The sequence below is a fragment of the Cydia pomonella genome, chromosome 11 (assembly GCF_033807575.1).
Source record: "Cydia pomonella isolate Wapato2018A chromosome 11, ilCydPomo1, whole genome shotgun sequence".
NCBI classification, from domain to species: domain Eukaryota; kingdom Metazoa; phylum Arthropoda; class Insecta; order Lepidoptera; family Tortricidae; genus Cydia; species Cydia pomonella.
The window spans coordinates 13866908-13886099 of NC_084713.1; the positions used below are offsets into that span (position 1 = coordinate 13866908).

The 19192-nt window shown below is 37.9% G+C and overlaps 2 protein-coding genes across 2 annotated transcripts in view; one reads left to right on the top strand and one right to left on the bottom strand.

Annotated features, from left to right (window-relative positions):
• The window catches only part of LOC133522932 (glutamate receptor ionotropic, kainate 2-like), a 116702-nt gene that overhangs the window by 34520 nt on the left and 62990 nt on the right, over positions 1 to 19192 (top strand). The window lies entirely within an intron of this gene.
• Positions 12384 to 14234, bottom strand: LOC133523127 (putative nuclease HARBI1). Its single transcript, XM_061858638.1, has 5 exons — positions 14025 to 14234; positions 13387 to 13517; positions 13101 to 13299; positions 12778 to 12871; positions 12384 to 12634 (listed from the first exon to the last, which is right to left on the bottom strand). The coding sequence occupies exons 1-5, from the start codon at positions 14232 to 14234 to the stop codon at positions 12384 to 12386; spliced, it is 885 nt and encodes a 294-aa protein (XP_061714622.1).

A 19192-nucleotide genomic window follows, 5' to 3' on the forward strand; every position in this document is an offset into this window, starting at 1 on the left:
AAAATTGGTTTGAACGAGATCTAGTAAGTAGTTTTTTTTTAATACATCATAAGTGGTACGGAACCCTTCATGGGCGAGTCCGACTAGCACTTGGCTGCTTTTTCTTTATTTGAATGAGCCTCGTTATTCGGTAAAGCAAGCAGTTGTTTCATGAGATTAACGCAAAGCATTTTACGCGCCCCATGTGATTTGCGCAAATAAAATCGTCATAGTATTGTAGACTGAATGATAGGTCGTCCAATAGATGTGATCGTCAACATCAATTATCTAATACAAGATGAAGGCCAATTTGATGCTGCGTAGGTATACAAAGGCGTAAATGCGTAAAATGCCATCTAAGTCAGTGAAAAATAAACCTACTAAAAATTATACCATTTACCTAATCCCAAAGCAATCACAGCGTGTGATATATTTTTGCGTGCTCCTTTACGTAAAATTATAGCAGGTGACTTTACATAACATCTAAAAACAAACCCTTGCCTTCAGTTCTTCATCAATTTCCATCAGATGAGGGTCAAACTCAAGCTCGTTTAGTATGAATCGAATAGAAATATTTGAATCCGCAGTGACAGATAGCAACCCTTAAGGTATACCCTCAATGTGACGCTAGACGACTGCAGGATTTTTTTCTTATTACATTAATGGGTTTTTATAATAGAGTAGTCAAAGAGAAATCTTATGTTTTCGCCACATTTATCGGAACCTTTGTATGTATGCCGCTTAGCTTAGAGATCCTAAGTCCTAAATAAAGTTTCAGCCTTATTGGTTTGCATACATTTATTTGTACATGACTGCAATAAACGAATATATGTTTATTACACATGGAGGCGTTATAAAAAGGAGCGTAGAGGTTTTCCAAAGGCCTGCAACGCGCATGTGGCAACCAATTGTTAGCTGTGATTGTACAACTACTAGTACAGTTGTTTATCATCGGGCTATTGAAATTTGAGCGACGTTAACTTTTTATATTTTTAATGAGGTGTTTTTAAATATTTTATTTCCTTTCTTATATTGTAACTAAACGGCGTGGGTTCGGGAGCCTATTTTTAATTTGTTTTTATTTTATAACCACCAACATACAGTACCGGCCAATACTAGCCTCCAGGATTGTATCAAAAATACAGACTGTGCACATGCTCATACAAAAAACAGAAAGGTGATATATTATTGGCCGGTACAGTAGTTATGTAATTATTGTATATAAGTACGTGTTAAGTTATCTAGACAAGTCACGTACCTCGACGGAGCTAGGTTTTAGCGTCTGTATTTTATTTCTCAGCAAATCCGATTCTACGAAACCTACCGCTTAATTTTAGGTCTTTTTTCGTATCCAACTAAAAGAATTTGTTAAACTGCCCATCGCGCGTCAAATTAAGTGCGTACGAGTAGAAATTATTTTATAAAGTAAATCCTAGCAACCTTGAATGCTCGTGCTATGTTTTTATTTTTTAATGATTTAACGCGTTACGTATATCGCGTTTATTATAGATACTCGTAGTTTCACGATTTTTAATGTTATGCCCAAATGGGCAAATCAAAAAAGTCGAAAGTTCAGATGGAAGAAATCGTGTTAATCTAAACACTGACTTATACATATGTATCAGATTCATTCATATTTTAACTTATATCTATTATCATTATCAATAATATATCCGGGAGATCGAAAAAAACTCGGAATTTTTATTTATTTAGTATTTCCCAGTATTAATAATTAAATTAGCTGGTTGATTGATAGTACTTTATTCGATGGAAACAAGAAAAAGAATACACAATAACAGAATGTAAAAAGAACATAAATCAACAATAAACAAAAGAATTCAAAAATATAAAAAAGTATAAAAGGTAAACATTTTCTAAAAAGGCGCGTCGCCCAGATTTCTCCCCTTTTTAGGGTTCCGTACCTCAAAAGGAAAAACCGGAACCCTTATAGGATCACTCGTGCGTCTGTCTGACCGTCTGTCACAGCTTATTTGCTCCGAAACTACTGGACCAATTTGGTTGAAATTTGGTACATACATGTAAATCTGTGACCCAAAGACAACAACACAACAAATGTAACTGAAATAAATGAATTTCAAACATAGGGGCCATTTTTGGGGGGTAAAGGAGAAAATTAAAAATAAAAGTTTTGCAAAGTATATCGTGTTATATGTCAAATGGAAGGGATTATAATGAGAATTTCAAATTTTTTTTTTAATATTTTTAAAATAATTAGCTTCGAAGTTATTCAAGAAAACAGGCAAAAAATGTCCATTCCTCCTTTATTTCCAAATACTGGGTCAAACATTTTGAAAAAAATACACAAAATAGATCTTTATCTAAATATCACAGGAAAACCTATTATAAATCTGTCAGTTAAGGGTAAGTCGGACTTAAGAAAAAAAAAACTTAAGTTACGAGTTACCTAATTGCCGCTGCGAAGGTGTTACCAACTTTGGTGAAATTTTGTGAGCAGGTTTGATAGTTATATAGAACTTCTCTGTTGTTTAGTTTTTTGGAAATTGTTAAATATAGTGATGATCGGCTCAAAGGACTTAAGCGCCCTTTAACGTCTATGGCACTTAAGACCATTGTGAGTTCGCGGTGATGACTTACCGAAGTAAGTATCTTGTTTTTTTTTATATTTTAGCCGACTACAGCAAAGCAAAAGCAGTATGTGTTTATCTGTTTCCTCAAAAACTTCTAAGATAATCGAGCTGATCCGATGATGGAGACAGGATCTGCAAGGTGGTCATTAGACCTCTGTGATAAAACAACGCAACCTCTCTCGATGAGTATTTATAGTCGCTTGTGGAAATAAAAGTACAGTCAGCGATAAAAGCTTGTTTAAAAAAAATATTTTTTGATAAAAACTTATTTTCAAGTAGGCATATTACAAAACTTTTATGAACGTCGAATAAAGCTACGCCGGCTCTAATCCTCTCTCTCTTTCTCTCTAAAATTGGTACTAATTATAAATTGACAAATGAGGTGTCATTCGAAACGTCTTTGTTGTAGCTAAATAAATAGCTTAACGGCACCACATTTCAGCCTGGCAACATCTAGAAGCCTAGAAGAACCTACAGGGATTCGAAGTCAAATTGCGATCTAATACTCGTAATTGTGCATACGACACAGTTCTAGAGATCCTGGTCTATATCGCTCGTATTTCAAAAATAGCATTTCACCGTTTTCCACAGATTTTCAAGTGTCGAAATTGAGTGCTCGAAATCTAAAAATCGTCCTTCTGATCCATTTCCATACAAAATCACTGTTTTAATACGTAATATAATAGGTAAAATATAAGATAGTCTATGTCCGATAAACTAAGAAAACCTAGTTAGTGATCATGACATCGCCGCTAGAATTATTAAGCAAACGAAGTAAATCTAACATGGCATGGAGTTACAGCGCTCTAAAACGGTCCAAATAGTCGTAAAACTGCTTTAAACCGGATGATAAAAATATTGAAATTTTTGAGTTTCAGCAGATTTAAGTCTGCCCATTAATATAAAATTCTGAATGGCCAGACTGCATTGCGGTGCACGTTTTGAACTTTGTCTCGATTTGCATTTAAAGTACCTTTCAACGTGAGCAGTTTGCGGGTGCGGATAACGCCAGTCAGTGATATCTAACGTATAGTCTTCGTATATTGAAAATATTTATAAATATTCTTTAAGTAGTATGAATTTAGTTTCCAACTTAACGAATACTTGACGCATAAAAAATTTCACGTATTTGAATTTATTGTCAAAATCTTTGTAAGAAAAAAAGCTGTAGGGCATAATTTATTGAACATCGCTTTTTTTCACTGTTTTTATATTAGCCTTCCTCTTAGGTTAGAATAGGTACTCGAATTTTAGTTGAGATTAATTAGTCTTATTTCTAATTTTGGTGTCAAACTCAGATATAAGTAACTCATCAACATCTATTTTTATAGATGAATTGTGCTTTATTTGTCTTATTATATTTCAAAAATCTTCGTCAATGACGAAATCGTTCGTAAAATGCGGTTGCTAAATCAGTTCCAATTTTTTTGCCACATTTTTTGATGCGGTGAACTCTTTGAACTACCCAAATCGACGCCAAGCTATTCCTAGAACAAAAACGATCAATAGATGGTGCGGAACGAAGACTGTTTTATTATAATATATTTAAAAAATTTCGCGTTCATAATACGTTAGTCTATATCATCAACGCGTTTCGAACGCATAGCGTGATATGAATCACCCGGATATACTGCAAATACTGTCGCCACGTTATTTACATCCTCGTGTATTACTAAATTGTAAAGATGCCTTTAGCTATTGATCGGGAGAATTGTTTGACTTTTATACGCTTGTGAATTCCGAATAGTGGTATCTAAATAAAAACATTTAAACGTGCCTTTTTTTTTTAAATGCCGTGGGTTGCTAATAATGATGCCCAATATTAAATGTGCGACTAGCCGTTAATGTGAAAATCAACTAATTATAAAACTACACATTAAGAATGGTCGGAAAACAAGAACGCGAGCCTAACCGAGGCCGTTTATTTATAAGACGCGGCTGATCCTGACTCCTATTGACCTACGTATGAATACCTATCGCTCAAAAAATACCAATACATAATAAATACCTACCTATTAGTAAATACCTAATGCGAGACGTGAAAAAGCTAATATTTGCAGCACATTAGGAGCCTTACAACGAATGCATTAGCAATGTAAAACGGACATAATTAACTTACTTTCTATGTATCTCGCTCGTACTGACATACTATTAGTGTTAACGAGATGTATAGAAAGTAAGTTACGCAAACTTCAGCGAATATATCAGTATCAAAGTGTATAGTAGTACAAGTAAAATTCTAAATTTGAAAAAAAAAGACTAGGTATGCGGTACTTACCTATATTATGTGTAAATAAGAAACAATCATTGGTACAAATTCGCTAAGTTACGGATTAAAACAGTTTATTTAACATCCACCACACGTGGGTTTTCATTAATATTTGGCCTCCCGGCTGCCTGCTGACCCGGCGGGCCGCGATTATGGACCCGCCATTAATTCCGCCTAAATGTTGCTGGTGTGGCCGCTTGCTAACAAAACGGCCAAACCCCAATGCATTTAAGGTAACAAATTAATGCGCCCTTTTTACACATACCCGGATACTTTTGAGTCCCTGTCCTACCATATCTGCGTGGCGAAATGTACTTCTGTGACAACATTTGTGTAATCAACTCGCATGTCCAAACGATGAAAACCGCTTTCATGCGCTCGCTTCTATGCTGCTGTCAGTTATGACTAAGCTGAGACACAATTCATCATAGGTTTACTCGTTCATGGTTTAGATTTAGTTAGTAGGTAGGTACGAATGTAGGTATATGTATACCTAGATGCTGTTCTGGTTTTTCTTTACTTGGGTATCATATAAACTAAAAATAAGTATTAAATATGTTTAACCAACTATGATAAGGCAAGTACCATGCTTTAAGCAAATAAAAGTGTTTCTGAATTCTGAGGAGATTTAAAGCTATAGGCTATAGATAACATTTTGTTATGTATACTCACCGCAAGCTAAATAGCTTATGTTAAATTGCTAACCAGATATAAAAAAAAAAAAACATTTTTACTGCCGAATAAATTAAAACTCCATTTTAATCAGAAATTATAACCAAATTTTTTATATCTTGTAATCTTATTAAAGCAAATAACTCCAAACTAACCATTGTTAACACAAAAATAGTTAATGACCAGCAAAATTTTAACTACATTTTAATCCAAAATGTCATGCAAATATTTAACATCTCGTTATCCTTTTAAATTAAATTACGCTGGACAAATCATTATTTACCAAAATATAGTAAATATATTCCTAAAATAGTATAGGGTCGTTATTGTAAAAATATTTAGGTACTAAGGTCTGAATTTTTTATGTCTCTAAATTAACTAAACCTATCTAAATTAAATAAAATTTTTCTGACAGCAGTTTGGTTTTATGAGGATCGCAGTTGTAACCAAACGTAACCCACTTTTCTGGTAGTAGTTCGGTTCTGTGAGGGTAGCAGTGAGTTCTAATCTCACCTAACAATTTTTTTTTGTACTTAGCATTTAGTTTTTGTAAGGATCGCTGTTCTAACCTAACCTAACCCACTTTTCTGGTAGCAGTTAATGTTCTGTGAGAATCGCAGTTCTAACCTTTTTTTACTTTTACGTGGAGTAATGGATTTAGGCATTCTGCCTAGCCGGGGAACTAGGACGGATATGTCGGACTCGTGGCGAAAGGACCCAAATACCGACTAAACCCTCCACGGTATGCCCGTCTCGCAGCAATGGTGGCGGTGACACGGGGTCGCTGTAAGCATTCAACCGCGAACACCGCCTGCTGCCGACAGCCGAGGCCGTCCCCTCTTTTGGGCCCGAAGGACCTGGAGCCGAAGCTCCCCCTCTCGAAGGTAGTATGCAGGGCGACACCACACACTGGTCCCTCATGACAACCTCCACGCCGGGAGGACATGGAAAAACCCCGGGTTCCACTCCCTCCGGTTGCCTTAGCGATTTTTTATAGAGGTGGTCATCTTCGCGGCCACCACGCCGGCGCCGGCTAGCAGTGGCAACCTCCCCGTCCGTCACCATAGGCGCTCTGCCTAGACAGTTACGGGGACCGCAGTTTTATACAGGTCCAGCGGCATTCCTGTGCCCTCATACGCTCGAAAGCGCCCGGCCCGATAACCTCATCCGCGACCACAGCCGTCCGGCCCAAAGGCCCCCCTCAGCACACACTCGGGTGAACTCTCCCTCATTGAGAGGACACTCTGTGCGGAACCCTAACCCCCCATGACAGGACATTGGCAGCACTAGTAAGCAATTACTTGGAAACCAAGAGATTACTTACCGTTGCCTCCAGGGTGCACCGTCCAAGAACCCTTCCCTTTCCCCCGGATCAACTGATCAAGAGGAATTAAAAGGGACTCGGCACTCTAGGAGGTTTCCTGTCCGTAGCACCCCATCGCAGTTCTAACCTAACCTAACCCAAATGAGTTACCCCTTACAGAATACCCGTACAGAATCAAACTGCTATCAGAAAAAATCTGATAGCGTTTCGAATCTGTAAGGGTCGCAGTTCTAACCTAGCCTAATCCACTTTTCTGGTAGCAATTCGGTCTGTAAGGTTATAATATATGTGTACATTTTATGGCAATTTGCTCGCTAATATTTGTTAATCATTAATTATACTTATATGGTGTTTGAATACAATTTGAAGTAAGTGCAGTCGTCACTAAAACAGCTAGAACTTGTGTAAATATAGAATTGATTTTTTTGGTGTTTAGTATATATTTTATTTTATATAATATTTGTATATAATTATTTTTTGGTAAGAGAGCTTAGGATATCAAAGTATTTTCGATGGTCATTAAATTAAATCCCACTAGTAATTCATGTACTTAGCACTTATTTTTCGATGGCTTTTCCATAAACCTCGTTCCTCTATTTTGTTTTCGGCGTTTGGATAGCCATGAAGGTATCATTAGGATTCAGGCTACACCAGCATTACTGCGCGACATTACTGCCGACTGCATTTCTGCCGCAAATGTCAAAAATCCTGGCATCAACATAGATTTAGTCAATTGTAATATGCAATACTGCTGCAGCAAAGCTGCCCACTGCATTACTACAGAAAAAATCATACTTAATACAAATGTCTCGATTAAATTACCTTTTTTATGTTTCCTGCAGTAATGTTGCCGCATTACTTGATTTATTGAAACTCTCAGCTGTTATATTGAAATATTGTCGTATCTGGTCGCGTTGTTGTTATTGTCGCTTCAGCTAGGACAATGGCCGCCTAATCCTGTCAATATCGCTATTTGAGAGTACGCTCTATCTGAAATCTCGCTGTTCAGCGGCTGCGGCACGATTTATGGTGTATCAGTGGGACAATTGCCTCTATCGCTCAATTTTATTACCTCGCTGCGGCTATAACGCGGCGAGACCTAGTTCGCACAACGTTAAGACACTTTTACTATGTATTTGCATTGTAGTTACTGCTTAGTCATTTTTACTTGGAATACCTTGGTATTGGAATTGTCATTACCATTCTGCCTCATCTTGCAAAACGTGTCTACTTAGACAAGATGCATGCATACAGCGTGTATTTTTGATACGAACGTATAACCAAAGGGTAGTTAGTTTTGGCTTAAATGAACTCCCTTTAATTTTTTCGTACATAATAATTCAGCAAGCAATGTATCACTAGTTTTTTTTAACTCATGGCTGAGGGACGTGACGACTGTTGACAGTGGTGGACACTCTTCACCAGAGCTCTCCAAGCCGCTCTATCTTGGGTAATGTGATTTTTGTCTCTGACGTTATTCTGTCCGGCCAACGCATGGCCATACGTCCATCCCTACGCTTCCTGCACGGCTAGCACATGATTACACGCGGGATAACTCGCGCCGCGAGAAACAGCAATCGCGCGTCACAAATGTCTATCTCGATCTGTCAATTTCTCGATTTTGGTAGCACAAGTTTGCAGATCGAGAAAAGAGTTCCACGCGAGAGAGCCATCCCGCGCGCGACATAGCCAGTGTGGCCATTTATACATGGACCAAACTTTTCTTTCGTGGCAACACTGAATCGGTACAAGAATAATCGAAAAAAATAATGAATAGTCAGCCTTAGAAACGGAACGTTCCTAGTCACGATAACTTTATCTCCTTCTCGCCGTATTAATATTGAAGAGATAGCGAACACTTTTTTTTCAAAGTTGGCAATGTCAGTGTCAAAATTTAATCAGGCATTCGACGGCGGAGCATTTGAAATCTTACAAATTGAAATTATTAATTTGTTACGATGGCGAGTTCCTCCAAACGAAAAGTGTAAGTCTAATCTCAAACTTAATATTTTTGTCGTAATAGTGTTCAACCTATAGTTTTACTTTTCAAGAGAACTTCTTAGTTTTATAATGTTAGACCTTTGAATGCTGTTTTAGAGTTCGAAGCACTAATAATGTTCAACCTATAGTTTTATTTTGAAGAGAACTTCATAGTTTTGTAATGTTAGACCTTTCAATTAATTTTATTAATGCTGTTTTAGAGTTCGAAGCACTAACGTGCAGTTAAAAAGTTTGGTGGAGTATATGGCGGCAAACCCACTATTCGCCGTAGGTGAATATACCTGCCCACTCGGCGGCCAAAAGATGGACGCCGAGTGGGCAAAACTCCAGGGGCTCTTATCAGAAATCGGCCCCCTTAAGAGTGTGGAGCAATGGAAACACGTAAGTACTAAATACAAAAGTAGTTTTCATTTACTTTCTTCTATCATATTGTCATTTAAAATATCAATCATCAGAGTTTTATGGCAAGTTACAATATTTTTGTATTGACATTTTATAGACATGGCGCGATTTGAAAAAAAAGGCCCGCGACGAAGCGGCTCGAGCCCGGGTGGCAAGGGCCAAGACCGGAAATGCGGCGTTGGTTCCTGAACCTTCCGCACTCTCCCAACAGATACTGAGTATTATTGGCCGGGAGTGTGCTGTCGGGCTCTCGGTGGAGGGAGAAACCGGCGTGGGGGAGCAAGATGTAAGTACATTTTTACTGGTTTTTATTTAACTTACATTGTTCCTATCTACGTAAATAGGTATGTAATGTATATACTTCTTCTTCTTCAACCTAGCGTTTTCACGGTCTAGCGCCAGGGTCCGCTTTCTTATTTAATCTTCTCCATTTCGCCCGGTCTTCGGCATCCTCGGTGTGAGAATATGTGTAGGTATGTACATATATACTATGCATGAAAAATCAAATCTTGAAGTTGTTTGGGTGTAATTGGGTGTAATAATTCGTATGGGAGGTGTAGTAAATAAATTAAAAGTATTAAATGCTTAAACCATAATTATTACCTAAGCCTAAATTATTTATTTAATTCATAAATTAGTGATAATCTCTATTATATATTGTTATTTACAGATTGAGAAGCTCATGGCTATTTCTCAGCTCCCTTGCACCGAGTCTTCATCGGGAGCCAGCGGTTCAGGGACCGCGCAGGCGGCCGCCCAGGGCACCCCGCCGCGCGCGAGGAACCGGCGCCGGCCGGCACGCGCGCTGGACGCTGCGACCAAGCCCACTTTACGGTTCATTGAGGGCCAAAAGCAGCAGACGCTGCACCTGAAGGTATGCTTTGTGCACTGTGTGCAATTTTATTCATATTTGTTATTGTTGAAATTAAATTTAGCCTTAAGAGGGCTGAAAAGCTTTACGATCCTAGCGAAATAACGGTACTTTTTTATGAAATTCCATTTGGAAAGAAAACGTTTTCCACGAACTAAATATTAACAAATCACTTTGATTTTGACGTTGATCGCTTCAGCTTCTAATATATATTCGAAATTTATATGTTTTGAAAAAAAAACTTATAAACCTAGTCTTTCATTATGTCAATAACATGGTAATGGAAAATATTTACAAGTGGACAAACGTTTCCTCTTTTTGTATGGACGATCACGCATGTAAAAATCCCAAGCCAGAATAGCAAAAACCGAATCCTCAAGAGTTTCCTCACGTCTGTCTATCTTTCAATTGCTTAATTGTGTTTAGAAATCTATTATATGAAAACCATTTATTTGGTTAATTATATGGAATTTGTTTCAGGAGCTGGTCGCAGAACAAAAAATAAAAAAAATTATCTTAAAAAGACAGCTAAAAAGAAACAGGCCGACACCTTTACAAAATTTACATTTTTAGTAGTAGTTTGTATAGTGTAAGGGACCATTGTAATCTGTATGAAATGCTTAATATAACTAACGTATTTAATTTGATAATTGTTAATAATGTATCTATGTAAATAGCATTGCAAATGCCACATATTACGTGATCTTTTTCTAGAAGTTTAGAATGGATATAGTAAGTTATCCTTAAAAGATAGACATTTCACATCGCGGACTTTTTTGTAGACCTATGAATGAGAAACAACTCCACCATACATTGTGTTGTTATAGCTCAAACGGATTAGGCAGCGTTTTCGATTAAAGCTCCTAGCCAGCATGATTTTTTCCGACAACATCGTTATATTTCAAACAATTTACACAAAACCTTAACAAGTTATATACTTAAGCCTTCCTCAAGAAACACTCTATTGATAGATGAAAGTCGTATGAAAATCCGTTCAGTAGTTTTTAGTTTTGGAGTAGTTTTATAAGATGTAGTGAATTGACGTTTTCCCCTAGAATTGCGGACACCAGGTTGCGTGACAGTCGTGCACGCTCCCAATTGGCTTATTAGGAAATATATGTATAACCTATTAACTTTTATTATCTAATAGTTTGAATTGAATAATACAAGAATAAAGAATACATACATGTCAATATTTTTTGATTCATACCCGTAGATTTGAAGTGATAGTGAAGTCTTCGATTATATAAATACATGTCAATATTTTTTGATTCATACCCCTAGATTTGAAGTGATAGTGAAGTCTTCGATTCTTCGATTTAGGCATATTATAATGCATTTATGAATGACAAAAGCTATCACCGTTCCCAACCTATACCACGGTTTGAGAAATACACCGGCGCAAGAAACTCAGCGGGACTATGTGTAACTAGTTAATGAAATATGAACTTGTAACATTTGGTTAGTGTTAAACCAATCGAAAAGCACACGCCTAAGCTACTCTGTCCATATCTCCGTGTGTATTAATTTAAAATGTTTACGAAGATATATTATCTGCTTCCGACAGATCTTTTATACAATTTGGATTCGGATTGAAAATACTCGTAGAGGCGCGTGCAATTTAAGAATAGTTTTATATCTATGAAAAGTAAAACTATTATTTAGCCTTGAGGGTAATATAAGGTTTTATAGAGTAAATGCAGATGAAATGAAAGTTTTCTTTAAGAAAAATATTCTATTATCAAACGCTCTCGGCGTTCGTTTGCCAAGCGCATAAGGGCCGCAGCATCGTCCAAATTTTGGCCGTTATTCTCCTCGGGTTCGATTGGCTCCGCTGCTTCTTGCCTCAACTCGACCCTGCAAAATAATCGTAGTAATGAAATAGGTACAGTCAACCAATTTGATTCCTAGGCCACTATAGAACCTTGTCGCTTTAACTACTAGATACTTGACACGCATCACTCAATAAGCACTATCGTAGAAGTCATTATGGCATGGTTCTATAGTGGCCTAGGAATCAAATTGGTTGACTGTACATGGGAGTTTTCAGAAAATAGTGTACCCAATTAGTGTGAGTTGTTAAGAAAAGTTAATTGCTGTCAGTTTTGTAACGATAAGTAAGCATTAAATTACAATAAAAACTTAGTTTTGGTGTTTAATTCATAAACTATAAGCGATATTACAATGTAAAAAAAGGCAAAAAGGTGATTCCCATAAAGATTTAACAGATAGCTATAGGTAGAGATATAAAAATATTTACCCAAAATGTTTCATAATATTATATACGGTGCAGCAAGCATAAATGAGGCTGCATGATTTTTCTGGGGTATAGTGGAGGCACCTGTCCAACCCTAAGCATCTCAAGGAACCCTTGAGGTAGCCGTTGGTGCGCTCCACTACGTTCCGGGCCTGGCAGTGCCAGCGCGTGAAGCGGTCCTGTGGCGAGTGCGGGACGGCGTGCAATACCGGCGTCATGAGCCAGGGCTCCAAGGGGTAGCCCGAATCACCTGTAGTTATAATTGAATTGATTCAAATGAATATTGTAACTCTAAAGCGTTAAATAATACAGAAATAATTGTAATTAAATTATAAATCACACCCAAAAGAAAAAAACGCCCTATCCGCTGTTCGTGAAGGCGGCGCATTTCACTTCTCACCAAAGATTGGCGGAATATATATGCGTCATGCACTCGCCCTGGAAATTGCGCATTAACATGCAAAATTTTGCACTCCGCGTCTGATACCTTTTTTCAAAGCGCCTTCCAAAGAGCCTTTTTTAGATTCAGAACTTTTCAAAGCGTAGCAACTAGAATAGTTTATTTTATATAAGAAGTGTACAGGTTTGTAAAGGGTCGGCAGCGCGCATGTGGCACCTCTGGAGTTGCAGGCGTCCATTAGCTGCGGCGGCTGCTTACCATCAGGCGGCCGTATGCTTGTTTGCCACCGTCGTATAAAAAAAAATGCTTAACTCACCAACTGCACATTGAGGGTGTGAATTCCCTTTCTATTTATGTATTGCACGCCATGTGGCCGCGGCGGTGGAAATATGGCCACATGCGTGCAATCCACTGCCCCTAGTGCATCCGGGATTCCGAATTTTTCCCGGAATCCGGAGGAGACATTTTGCCTCCCTGCCTCGGTGCCCGGGAAAACAATCCACCGATTTTTCAATCTACAAATAAATTGGAGAACTAGTAAACAGTTAAGCATTTACAAGTCTACTTTGTTCACCTTAAGCAGTGTTCAAGTTACTACTCACTGTCGGTTAATCGCATCCACGACCCTGCCCAGGTGTCTGGACATGGTTGTCTGAGCCACGCAGAGGTTGTGGTCTTGGCCCACACCCCTCTGGTAGCTCCCGGCAGCCATGAACATCACAGAAGATAATACCTGCACATTATTAATGTGTATTGTGAGATACGAGAGATCGTAGGTACATATGTAATAATATTCATTTTCTGTTTCATATTATTTATTTATTAATTTTATACATGACCTTGAAATTTAACTACTTATTGGGCGTTGGGTAAATGGGTGTATAGAAATAGACGGAAAAATTATAGAAGTAACTATCTATATTATTCATATTTTATTGCGATCATGTTCATGAAGATGGTTTAAAACATTATTAGGTACATGATATCCTGTTAAGGCATTGTCAATCATCACTCCGTGCACTCCACGAATAATTTACGTGAGTTTAACCGTCTGTCTTTTAATATTGGTTAAGTAATTACAGATTTTAATAGTATAGACGGTTATTTAACATGTTTTGTATCTCCATTTACAAATTCAATGTAGAGCGACGTTAAGTGTCTACCTACTAAGTTTGATATAGTAAGCTCAGATTAAGATACCCACATCAAAATTGAAATAAATTAGGTAAGGGAATCATACCTGGACATGGACAGGGATGCCATGAGCGGCGGTCTCTCCCAAGGTCCTTTCAAGCTGCCGAATCAGGTACAATCCCATATCCTTATTAATTCTATATAAATGCTGAAATTCCGGATCCGGCAGCTCGAAGGGGTTGTTAGCGTCCCGTAACCTCCTCCGCTGAATTTTTCTTTGCCTGATCTCTTCATTTAGCAAAAGAAAAAATGCCATTCTGAAAAAATATAAAATTTATCGAATCCATACTATTTATAACGCATAGAAATAAAATAGTGTGTAATTAATAAGAAAACACGGAAAACTTACTTCTTTTTTGAAATAGATCTGCTTTTAAGGGATAGGCGAGCTTCTCGAGAGCGTCTCGCTAGCTTTATGTCTCGAAGACAGTTTCTCTCATTTTGACGTTGAAACGCGGGATATTTTGTCGCTAAAAGTGCACTTGTGCTACGAGTTTCGAGAGTATCCCGCGTGGAACTGTCAAACGACACAATTATGTCGCTTTGACATTTGTCCGCGAGACAGCGGGTTGTCGCGCGCGTCTTATGCTACCGATTCGCGAGAAAGCTCTATGTCGCGGCATTTTCTCGCCTGTCGACTGTCGCGCCCGTCATGTGCTAGCCGTGCTGGGCATATTTAAATAGTTAGGTAGATACACATACATTCCAAATTGTACATTATATTCGTACACAGTAGTCAATGTAGTCGTGAAATATACGAAGGTGGCGCGAGTCGAACGAAAAATCACATGTGACAGTTCACTTCCTCAAGGAAATAAAACTGGGTATGTGTCTTCTTCTTCTTCCTCCTGCCCTTATCCCACGTCATGTGGGGTCGGCACAACATGTTCTTCTCTTCCATTCTCCTCTATCTTTCGTCACCTCAGCACTCACTCCTTTCTTTCTCATATCCTCTTTCACACAATCCATCCATCGTTTTTTAGGTCTACCATCCGCTCTCCGTCCATCAACATTCATTCCTAACATTCTTTTTCCTATATGGCATTCATCCCTCCTCATTAAATGCCCATACCACGCTAACCTACCACTCCTTATCTTCTCTGCTACCGGTGCTACTTTCAAACTTCCCCTTATATACTCATTCTTAATTCGATCCTTTCTCGTCACTCCACACATCCATCTCAACATTCTCATTTCCGCTGCGTGCACTCTTCTTTCATCCGTCACTTTCGTCGCCCAGCATTCTGATCCATACATTACAACAGGTCTCACGATCGTCCTGTAGATTTTCCCCTTAAGTTTAAGGGGCATTCGTGGATCGCAAGTTGTTCCAGAGACCTGTGTAAAAACCTTAAATTAATTTCTTACCTTAAACGCATTGGGGTTTGGCCGTTTTATTAGCAAGCGGCCAGCGGCCACACCAGCAACATTTGGGTGGAATTAATGGTGGGTCCATAATCGCGATCCGCCGGGTCAGCAGGCGGCCGGGTGGCCGTTCCGTTCCAAATTTCAATGAAAACTACGCGTGATGAATTAAAATAAACCGTTGTAATCCTGCGTAATTAAATGTATACTAATAAAAATATGTCCCTGACATGCGCGGAATTATTGTGTGCTGCAACTGCATAACAACGTGTGTTGTTGTGGGCCAAGTGTCGAGACAGTGACTATGGATTCATTCTAGTTGAATTAATGTCTATTTATACACGCGCTAAAACAAAAACAATGCGCCAAAACGATCTACCACCCTAGTTTAGAAATAGATATACAGGGTAATTCAGGAGACGAGAGCAGGATCGAGCCTGCGCATTCAGTAAGTTATAATCAACTATTTCGTACCAGTATTTGTGAGATTATCATTAATTTTTTTTTATTTGGAAGGTCAGATGGCAGTTGCTTGCGTAAAAACTAGTGCCTACGCCAAATCTTGGGATTAGTTGTCAAGCGGACCCTAGGCTCCCATGAGCCGTGGCAAAATGCCGGGACAACGCGAGGAAGAAGAAGAAGATAAAAATATTTTATTTATTTATTTAGTCAATATCATATACCAATATAGTTTTAATTTCAGTACATCATGGTCACTTGTGACAGTTGTCACGTCGAGTCATTTTGAGTATGCGACATTTTGAGTTAAAGCACAGTAGTGACTATTGTCTGAATTGTCGTATTTTTTACAAAACCAATGAAAATGTGTTCATTAAAGCCTTAACTATATTTTGATTATGCGGTCGTATCAAAAAGTGATTTAAATGTAACCTAAAAAAACTTAAAGAAATGAAATAACATCAGATAGTATTTTATTGTAAATTATTTATTTATTTTAATAAATAAATAATTTACAATAAAATACTAACCTAACCTAACCGAACATCAAACTTATTTATTCATTTTAATAAATAAATAATTTACAATAAAATACTAACCTAACCTAACCGAACATCAAACTCATCGATGTCCAAATTAACTAAATGACTACACGATGTTCAGCCATCTGGTTAAACGCTGCGTTGGTTGTTCTTGAACCAATTCATTAGCTGGCTAATTTGACCAGTTGGCTGCGACATTTACATATATTATATTCATTTTCACTGTGAGAAACATGTCCGGTCAAGTGATTTTCTCAGATAAACTACACTTGCAACTCACCCGGCTGTCCAAGTCCGAGGTCGTTCCGATAAAAGCCCTTAGGCATGCCTTTTAGACCCCACTCAAGAGACTTCAAGAATTTCTCTGTATAATAAAAAACAGAATTGTCCCAAGTATTGCTTGTCGCAGGCATTCACTTAAGGTAACCCAGAATAATAGCCAGATATTAGGATAAGTAACTCATCATCATCATCAGGCCTTATACACCTTTACAGATTATTTAAGCAGCAAGTAACTAAGTAAGTGAATATTTACTTTTGTGCACCATAAAGTTACAAAAAAGCGGCCAAGTGCGAGTGGGACTCGCGCATGAAGGGTTCCGTACCATTTATGACGTATAAAAAAAAATCTACTTACTAGATCTTGTTCAACATTTTACCACTTTGGACACACATTTTACCACTTTGGAAGTGTCTCTCGCGCAAACTATACATTTTAGAAAAAAATGATATTAGAAACCTCAATATCATTTTTGAAGACACACGTATGGGTTTAATGAAAAAAGATTTTTTGGGTTTCAGTTCTAAGTATGGGGAACCCCCAAAATTTATTGTTTTTTTTTTCTATTTTTGTGTGAACATCTTAGTGCGGTTTATAGAATACATCCACTTACTAAGTTTGAACAGTATAGCTCTTATAGTTTCGGAAAAAAGTGGCTGTGACATAATCGGACAGACAGACGGACATGACGAATCTATAAGGGTTCCGTTTTTTGCCATTTGGCTACGGAACCCTAAAAAATACATAGAAAAATAAAAACAAATTTGAGACAGGCAACAACATGCTGTCTTATCGCTTAAAAGCGACCTCTTTCAACCTTTGGGAAGCAGGAAAATTACCATAAATTAGATTTTAGAGAGACGTTAGCGGACTGGTGAAACATGTCGAGCGTTTTTAGATTTAAAATACGTTAGTGACCCGTTTTTAATATATTTTTCCTACTCCTCTACTGTTATCTGTCATTTATGCATTCATTATCACGAATATAAGAACATACATAAAAGGTTTCAAGAAAAGTCTATATTGTCTATTCCTCATAAAAGCTCTTGTGCTTTTAATCGCTATAACGTTACTGCGAATAATGGCTACCAACCTAACAAAACCAAAACGAATACAGTTTTAAACTAAGTGCATTGCTGCCAACTTACAAAATATTTATTTGGTGGCATAGTACAAATAATTACTTCATAAGTCAGAAACACGCGTGTGACACCCGTAATATAGCAACACCCATAGACTACGAAGACCGCTTAGCGTTGCTTGTTAGTCTCCGTAGGCTACGGTGGCCAAAATTGAGAAAAAAAATGACCAAAAATTTAATTTAGCAAGTAGCAAGTACCAGGGCCTCATGAGTTACGAGGTGCCGCTGACCGGCCGGCCGCGGCCCCGGGGCGGGCTGGGCGCGTAACAAGGTATGCTCGCGCGTCTTGGCTATATACTTTTGCTTTGTTTACCTAAATTAAGATTTATTTTTGTTGACTCGTAGGAAAAATATTGTATGCAACGTTGTATAAGTAGGTCAAAAAATGCTCGTGGCGTATTCCTTTACAATGTTCGCCTACACCTTCGGCTCCGGCTCACATTGTAACTCACGCCACTCGCCTTTTTTGACCCTTCTTATACAACTGTTGCATAAAATACTATAATATATCTGTGTCTCACGGAAGCATTGTTATTAAAATAAATTAGATTGCCATATATTAGCTTACCATAGTTCCTATTATGGTTCTCGAAGTTACAAAGTGAGATATAGGTACTATTTGGTTTTACAGATATACAAGTTTCGGATAGTTCACCAAAAAATCGAAAAGTTCTCAGAAATATTAGGAGAATTTAAAAAGAAAATGTTCGTTTTGGAAATGGCCAATATCGATTGTAGTACAAAAATATGGAAATTTCTCAAACAATTTACGCCGTGACTATTGCTTACATGCCACAAAATATTTAACTCATTATCAACTGGAAATAAGTGAACATTCATTACGTAGCACTTAAAGTACACCTTCAGTTTAAATATATCAGAAGCAAACAATATCTCGCAGATGTTCTAAAGTATACTGCAATATATTAATATTGCTTGTGGTTTTCTGCAATAATTAGTACGTATACTTCTCTATCTCTAGTGCAATCACAACGTCGCGACATTTGCCATAAATACCTACCTAATAATACCAATTAATACGATTTGCTACCCGTGACACGCAAATGCTGTTACCGCTACGTGTTGCTGTAGATGTAGTGTAGGATGAACAGAAAAACGAGTAATGTTCCACGCGGTGGTAGCGCGAAACGTGCTCAATGGAAATTGGAATTGTTTCCCTCAGCATCAATGGACGCAGGTCGAGTACTTCCATTGCTAGCATAAGCGCGGGCTAATCTAGTTCAAAAGATTACCAGAATAACGTGACTCGTATAAACTTCATGCATTCGGTGAGCGATTAAACTGGTTAGCCGTAGAAACAGCTTACACGCTTGGTAAGCAAATGGAATGATGTCTGAGCGGAATTGGTTCGAATTAAAATGTTTTCCAGTGCACATTGAACGCGTTATTCCGGTTAACGATCGGTT

What these genes read in the sequence shown, in the direction of transcription:
- LOC133523127 (XM_061858638.1), bottom strand. Translation starts at nt 14,234, where the DNA reads ATGGCATTTTTTCTTTTGCTAAATGAAGAGATCAGGCAAAGAAAAATT. An exon ending in GTGGATGCGATTAACCGACA is followed by an intron (nt 13,300 to 13,386) that starts GTGAGTAGTAAC and finishes ATTTATTTGTAG; the next exon opens with ATTGAAAAATCGGTGGATTG. An exon ending in CCGCCAATCTTTGGTGAGAA is followed by an intron (nt 12,635 to 12,777) that starts GTGAAATGCGCC and finishes TTATAACTACAG; the next exon opens with GTGATTCGGGCTACCCCTTG.